At 41.6% G+C, this 8,003-nt stretch overlaps 1 protein-coding gene across 4 annotated transcripts in view; it reads right to left on the bottom strand.

The window, feature by feature from the left end:
• Positions 1–6,084: 6,084 nt before the first annotated feature.
• The window catches only part of RSBN1L (round spermatid basic protein 1 like), a 97,780-nt gene continuing 95,861 nt past the window's right edge, over positions 6,085–8,003 (bottom strand). For all 4 annotated transcript variants that reach the window (XM_048836453.2, XM_048836455.2, XM_048836454.2 and 1 more), the window contains 2 exons: positions 7,284–7,392; positions 6,085–7,196 (listed from right to left, as the gene is read on the bottom strand). In XM_048836453.2, coding sequence (XP_048692410.1) covers positions 6,543–7,196; positions 7,284–7,392 — 763 coding nt within the window. In that variant the 3' untranslated portion in view covers positions 6,085–6,542. The remainder of the gene's footprint in view (positions 7,197–7,283; positions 7,393–8,003) is intronic.

The following is an 8,003-nucleotide window of genomic DNA, read 5'->3' as shown; positions in this document are numbered from 1 at the left end:
TGGATAAATTGGAGAGAGTCCAGCGAAGGGCAACAAAAATGATTAGGGGACTGGAACACATGAGTTATGAGGAGAGGCTGAGGGAGCTGGGATTGTTTAGCCTGCAGAAGAGAAGAATGAGGGGGGATTTGATAGCTGCTTTCAACTACCTGAAAGGGGGTTCCAAAGAGGATGGCTCTAGACTGTTCTCAATGGTAGCAGATGACAGAACGAGGAGTAATGGTCTCAAGTTGCAGTGGGGGAGGTTTAGATTGGATATTAGGAAAAACTTTTTCACTAAGAGGGTGGTGAAACACTGGAATGCGTTACCTAGGGAGGTGGTAGAATCTCCTTCCTTAGAGGTTTTTAAGGTCAGGCTTGACAAAGCCCTGGCTGGGATGATTTAACTGGGAATTGGTCCTGCTTTGAGCAGGGGGTTGGACTAGATGACCTTCTGGGGTCCCTTCCAACCCTGATATTCTATGATTCTATGATTCTAAGGTAGGCAAGGTAATATCATTTACTGGACCAACTTCTGTAGGTGAGAGAGACACGCTTTCGAGCTTACACACTGCTTTTCTTCATGTCTGGGAAATGTACTCAGTGTCATAGCTAAATACAAGATGGAACAGATGGTTTACCATAAGCAGTTAACACATATCAAGGGACCACTCAAGGTGAAATGGCCAGTCATTGGGGGGGGTATGGGGGGAGGTGAGGAGGGAGGCAGCTGGAGGGGTTTAGTGGGTTACAGATTGTAGTAATAAGCTATAAATCCAGTGTCTATTCAGTCCATGATAGCAGCTGTGCCACTGTAAGGTCTCCCGTGTAGCCACACCATGCTGGTAGGAGAGAGCGCTCCTGCCAGCATAATTAAATCACCCCTAACAAGCAGTGGTAGCTACGTTGGCAGGAGAGCATCTCCCGCCGACATAGCGCTGTCCATACCGGCGCTTTTATCGGTCAAGGGTTTGTTTGTTTTTTTCACACCCCGACCGACAAAATCTTTACCAACAAAAGTGCTAGTGCAGAGATAACTTTAGGGCCTCGCAAAATAATAAAAGATATTACCTTACCCACTTGTCTCGACACATCTACAACACTGCATACCAGAAAAAAGTCACTTTAAATTTTTGAGATTCTTGTCTTACGTTTCTTGTAAGATTCATTCATTCAAGCATCTTTTGAAATTGTAATGGACTGCTGACCCTTGTCTAGTGGTACACTCTGTCCATTTATTGTCTCTGTGTGTGTATCAGTTTCCTATTTTTAGAACGTCAACTATCTGTATTGAAGTTTACTCGTGTGTGTAGAAATATATGAAATGTAGATCAATTTGATTGTGTCCTACTCAGCTGAATAATCAGTACTTTTTGAAGTTACACTTTACTTTTAGTACTAGATGGAACTAATATCTTCCAGGGAAAATGTATTCAAACATTAAAATAATGTGAACTATGGGAAACGGGGAGCTAAGTCAGAAGATAAATGTAATGGGAATACTTCAGGAATCAACTTGCAGCAAACATGATAACTCATGAAGCCACTACCTGAAATGTTAGTAGAAGAGATGTTTCAATTGCATTTAATTGAGGGTTCCAAAGAAGAGGAAGGAACTACTGAAATAGGGACGTTATAGACCTTAGTTTGAAAATGAAAAGCCCCTGGCTGTGACAGTAACAATAGCAAGGCAATTTTTGCTAGCCAGAAACATGATGTGAGAGCCTGGGAAAGCAAATTTCTAAAACTTTGCATGCCAAGCAATTGACTGGGACATCAATTTAAAGGCATGTGTGTAAATGGAACAGTAATATATTTAACGGGTTTATATATGCATCAAGAATAGATTTATCCCAGCTTTCAAGAGAGCACATGGGGCCAAAAGAGAAAAACAAAGGCAATACTCAAGTTTCCAACAAGAACAAAAGTTAACAGAAAAAGTAGCTTTATACAAAATTGAAGAGCCAAGAAGAGGCACATGGGAAGAAAAAGCAAGAAAGCAAAGACTAGTTTCAGTAAGTTGGAAGGCATGAAAACATTTATTAAAGTCTAAATATGAAAGAGAGTGGCAGGAGTAAAAGGTTACTAGTGTGGGATTACTGAAAACCAATGTCAGCAGATGCTTGTCAGAGGACAGACAAACAGCTGGAGACCTAAATAAAATTCTCAGAAAAGGTACCATCAAAGAACTACCATTGTGTCTAAATAAATATACCATAGGCAGGGGACAAGCTATCAGTTTGCTTGCAAAACTCAAAAGTGTATATATTAATAAGTCACTCAAGTCAAATTGTTTACGCTTCAGAATATGAAGGAACCTCTGATAGTGGTTGGTAATCTCACTATCGTTCATATTCAATCTGTGAGGGATTGTGTCAGCTGTTTGGAGGGTGGCTGGCTACAATAATCCTTTAAACAAAGGATATATTAAAAAGCAGGAACCAGAAGACTTCTAACTTTAAAAAAGTCTGAAAATGTTAAAATGGAAAGATTGGGTTGAAGATTCAAGAGTTTAAATGAAAACCGCAAAATTAGTTAACAAAAATATACCATCCAACAGACTGAAGTCTTATGAGTCAATCATGACCAGTGAACGTTTTTTAATGGTGTTAAACTGTGTCTACACTAGTTGCAAAGTCATGGTTTAGTGAATAAGATTTTAAACATTTTCAAAGAGGACCTATTCTCCTAGTCTAGACAGGGACTAAAATCAGGCAGGTTCTTTATTGTCAAGGGGAATGGATTTCATTTTAGTAAATTTTTTGACAACAAACCAAAAACACCTAACTGATCCACATATGGATCATGGGCATAGAAAGGAGCTAGAAATATGGTTAAATAGCATCAGCAAAAAGGCAGAGAAAATCAAGTCAGGTTTAAGTAAACCTAGAGCCTCCTGCTAAGCCATTTGGAAAGAGTTTTATTGGTTCTTTGTCCTAAAATACCATTCTTCATCCTTGGCCTAAAATACCATTCATTGTTCTTCAAATAACTTTCTTCATCCTGCCCCAAATTCATATTCCCTTCCAGCAGGTGTATAGTAAGGGACTATAATGGAACATTTTAATGAAATTAGAAGAATTGTGTGTGGAGGTTTCCTGGTAAATGCGAAAAACAGGGAGGTAAGCTTGGATTGTATTTCAGTCAAGAATTCCTAGGTCTTCAATTATCACGAGCCAGATGATAGTCCAGCACAATGTAATTTGGAGTATGAGTTGTTAATATCACACGGCCGCTTGAATCTCTCTTCTGGTATGGTGGACACCGAGGCTGCATGTTTAGTAGCACCATCTGAACCAGCTTTAATGGAAATAGCAATAGATCCTACAGAAATCACTAATGACTCCACATGAGAGATTCATATGGTGGCTGTTTTTTTTTTTTTTTAAGGTCATGTTTAATGACTTAATACAGAATTACAACTATCTAAGGGTAAAGTTTATGATAACTCCAAGCATTTTAATTATTAATACTTTGACAGACCTATTTCAGAAAGATTAAACCACTTAGCACGCTGCTCTATGAAATGGCTAATGGATTTTAGGGTATGCAAGTGTCAAGTAATGTATTTTAGATAAGTAATAAAAGCAAACTATAAGTTTGAGTAAAGAAATGGAAATTTAATGACAATAAAAGGGCCTTAAGTAGGATTAGCAAAATTGGGGGGTAGGGGGTGGGAAGGAACACATTGTTCTATTGCAACAAATGTGGCCAGTGTACTCCTAAGATATTTCAAAGAAGCCTGTCAGACAAGGTCAACAGTCAAGGCCTTGGTGAGGCTACCTGTTGTATTACATCCAGTTTTGGATATTGGTAGGGATGTACAAATTTTGCAAAGTCCAGGGGAAAAGACACTTAAACTTAATCAAAAGGTATGGAGGAGTCTTAGAAATCGTGACAGGATTGGGATCCTTTATGCATTTGGTAGAATGGGAAGCTGAGAAATTTACTGCTTTATACAAGTAGCTGAAAGGGGAGGGCAGAGTTTGGATCTGTTGGGACTAAACAGTAACACATGCCCACACAATTTTTTAAAAATTAGTTTAAATTACAGAGTTTACCATTACCCCATCAAATAGTAATCCGTGTTTTGAATTTTCTTCTCTCAGAGGTATTGACGCAATATACCTTACAACTATTCAGCAACTCGGTATTGGAAGGAAAAGAAGTGGATAGTTAACCTGGACACAGATATTACCCTGTAAACAATTATTCTTGTTCATATCCAAATTGGGGTTGGTAAGGAATTCTCTTCAGGACAGATTGGCAGGTACCTTTTTCCTACTTTACCCTAGAGCATGGAGTATCTGTTTCTATCAATTTACAAAACACTTCAAGTCCAAATTTGTGCATCAATGAATTATTTTGTATCAGTGCCAAAGATTCCCAGGTCTTAATACCCCAATTAATAACTGTCTTAAATCAGCGGTTCTCAAACTGTGGGTCGGGACCCCAAAGTGGGCTTGCTTAGACTTGCTGGGGTCTGGGGCTGAAGCCTGAGCCCCACCATCCAGGGCTGAAACTGAAGCTCGAGGGCTTCAGCCCTGGGTAGCAGGGCTCAGGTTTTAGGCCCCCTACATAGGGCTGAAGCCCTTGGGTTTCAGCTTTGGCCCCTCTACCTGGAGTGGTACAGCTTGGGCTTTGGCCCCCCCACCTAAGCTCCCTGTAAGCTGTGCGGCCACACAGCAACCTATTTAGCACCGTGCAGGTGCTCAGGGAACCTGCCTGGGCACTTGCTGCGGCTGGGGGAAGGGCACCCTTCCCCTGGCCCCAATCTAGCCTGGCCCCAACCTGACATGGCAGAGGACTCCTGGCCCCAACTATGCTGCAGCCCGGACCTGCCATGACTGGGGTGGCCCCCGACCCCAACTATGCTGTGGCCTGGAACTGCTGGTGCGGTGCTTTGCGGTCCAGACCCAGCCGTGGCTCAGCCCCAGCCCAGGACCTGTCACGGTCGGGGTGCCCTTCCCTGAACCCAGCCCCGGCTGGACCTCTGCAGGGGCTGGGGGAGAGGTGCCTATCCTGTGGCCCCAGCCCGGAGCTGCCGTAGTGGGGAGAGGCACCCCATGGCTCCAGCCCAGGTGCTGCTGTGGGAGGAGTCCTCTCTCCCCACTGTAGCCCTGGAGCACCCTCCTGCACTTCAAATTCCCCCCAAAGCCTGCATCCCCTGCACCCTCTGCCCCAGCCCTGATCCCCTCATCCCCAGCCCCACCCCAGAGCCTGCACCCCCAGCCGGAGTCCTCACCCCCCAACTCTCTGCCCCAGCCCTAAGACCCCTCCCACATTCTGAACCTCTCAGCCCCACCCCACCACATAAATTTTGTTAGGTGCACTGATATGAAGGTGATGTGTCACACATCACCTCCATATTGGTGCACATAACAAAATTCATTCCGCACATGGGTGGGAAAAATTAGAGGGAACGCTGCCCCCCCCCCGAGGGCAGTGGTGCTTAGGGGGGCTCAGGCTTCGGTCCCCCCTCTCGGGGTTGTGTAGTAATGTTTGTTGTCAGAAGGGGGTCACAGTGCAATAAAGTTTGAGAAAGTCAGTCTTAAATGATGTAAAAACAAAACTTAATTTTTGTAAAATACTGCTCTAATTTAGTCAGAAACTAGATGTAGGAAAAGTTCCAGTCTACATGTTAAGATAAAGGGCTAAGTTCTGGCTAATCATGTGAGATGCATGGGGAAAGAAAATGAGGGCAAAAGGAAGCCTTAAAACTCCCTATTCCCAGCACACCTGCAGAGATAAAGAATGCTGCGGACAGTACTCCTGGAGCACACAGGAGACCCCGTTGAATTCCAGACACTAAAGGACTGTGTATAAGGCTGGGCCTCTCCTGTTCATCTGCCAGCAGACAGGAAGGAGTGCATGGTACACTTTTAACAAGCAGCTGCAAGTAGTCCTGTAGAGGGCATTCAGACTGATCTTTCTTTACAAATACAGAATGCCCCAGGCTATCTGTTCTTCTGCTGCAGCTCCTCACTCCAGAAACAAGCAAGGGTACAACTGGGTCTTCCAACAAGTACAGCACAAGTAGAAACATAACAGTTTAAAGAGGCAGTTTAAATGAGTTCTTTTCTGCAGACACAAAAATAAAACCAATTTGTTATTCTGAACCTTTATTAAGCGGCTCACATTTCAGTATAAATCACACTAAAAAGATTTTTAAAAAAGCTATTTACACTACAGTGCTGACACATTTAAAATGAAAAAAATTGGTATAAATAAGCTCTATGGAAAAGCCTGGAATTGTCAAAAAGAATTCTGGCTCATCTTACAAAAAATATATATGTTAAATGTCAGCTCTACTCTAAAACCTACAACTCAAATTATTTAAAGACTTCTTTATGTTAAACCTGCAGTGTTTACAGTGCATCTGGCCCTAAGTGCTTTGATACTTCACAGTTATGGACAGGCACTGAGGAATGTTACAAAGCTACATAAACTATTTTCTGTAACAGATGCGAGGGCAAGTCACAAGCTTGCCTCACAGAATTTATGAATCTTTACATTATTACGTCATTCAGTTTAAAAAGGAATTTAAAACGATATGTACAAATTTAGCACAAAAAGTCATCTTCTCTTTGTCCATGCAGATTTGGATATGTTGAACCCTGTTGTCTTGTATCATACAGACTTATGTGACTTCCAGAGCACAACTTATCCTGTAAGTCATTGCCAGGTTCAAATTTAGAGTCCACTTTACACTTAAATCCTGTCAATTCAACATTATCCAATTTTCCTTTGACATTCTGACATTCCATATCATTAGGTGCCATTGTCTTCTCAGGGAGATTAACATTCATGGATTCCTCTTTAATTCGGTGAGATGCAATAAGTTCATGTTTTATCTGTGTGAACTCCTGCTGTACATATTTAGTTTGCAGAGTATCTGAAAATTTGGTGTCTTCGGAGGTATTTTTGCTTATTGTACAGATTACATTGTCAGTCTGAAGTCCAATAACCGAAGACATGGGGTCTGCAGATGTGCCTGCTTCATAGGTGCTTGCATTTTGAGAAATTTCTCCCTCTGAGTGATATAGCTTGAGCCGAATGTGCCAAGCCAAACTGCATACAGCTGAAACTGTCTTGAACTGGTGCACAACATTCCTTGGAATAAAATAAATGTCATTATCATATAATTGAATCCTAGCATATCGAATGCCTTCCCTTCGCAGTTGGTTAAGTTTTGCATCATCAACCCACTGGACACACTGGAGGAGGAAAAATGAGATTAAAGATGAAAAATCTATTCTAAAACATGAGAAATATTCATGATTAATAATTCACAATAAGCTTACCTGTGAGAGTGGAGGCTCATGCAAATCTAATTGCATTCGCTGAACTACCTCTAAGAAATCTTCAGCATGAAAACAAATTACATCTTTGGTTATACGAGGTTGCTCAGGCCTACCAAAAAAAAAAAAAAAAAAAGCAGAGTCAGGGCCACAATTTAAATTGCTACAGACTTTGTTAGTCTCTGTAGCAAGAACAAAGCAAACATAATCTAAAAATGAATTTTACAACTCCAGTTTGAAAAGAAATTTGAAAAAGCCTGTTAGTGACTAGCTCTTCAACTACACCACACTAACCACTTTCAGGAATATAATTCAGTTAACCAGTTTCTACCAGTGCCACCGACAGTGACGGTCTTTCATCATGAAGAAAGGCAGAGGTTAGATGTTCTAGCATGTTCTACTAATAGACTGTCAGGCTAGAGAATGGTACAGACAGAGCACTTGTTGCTCTGATAAATAATTTCCTTCTGTACAATGATGAAGGAAGATCGCCAAATACTTGTGTCCTACCTTTAAAGTTGCCCTAGGGATGGAGAGAAATATTCTGACAAGCTTCTAGCCAAACAGAGACACTTATTTGTGGGCAACTATTCATCTCAAAAGCTGTCCCCTATGGAACCCTATAAGGTTCCATCATCTTCCCTATATTGTTTAGCCTCTGGGAGAACTGGAGAGATAACATGGGCTGAGATACTAAAAGTTGATGGTCAACATCTAGCTCCA

Source organism: Caretta caretta, chromosome 1 (genome assembly GCF_965140235.1).
Source record: "Caretta caretta isolate rCarCar2 chromosome 1, rCarCar1.hap1, whole genome shotgun sequence".
Lineage (NCBI taxonomy): Eukaryota > Metazoa > Chordata > Testudines > Cheloniidae > Caretta > Caretta caretta.
Note: the sequence above shows the minus strand (reverse complement) of the source record. Positions and strands in the feature narration are given on the sequence as shown.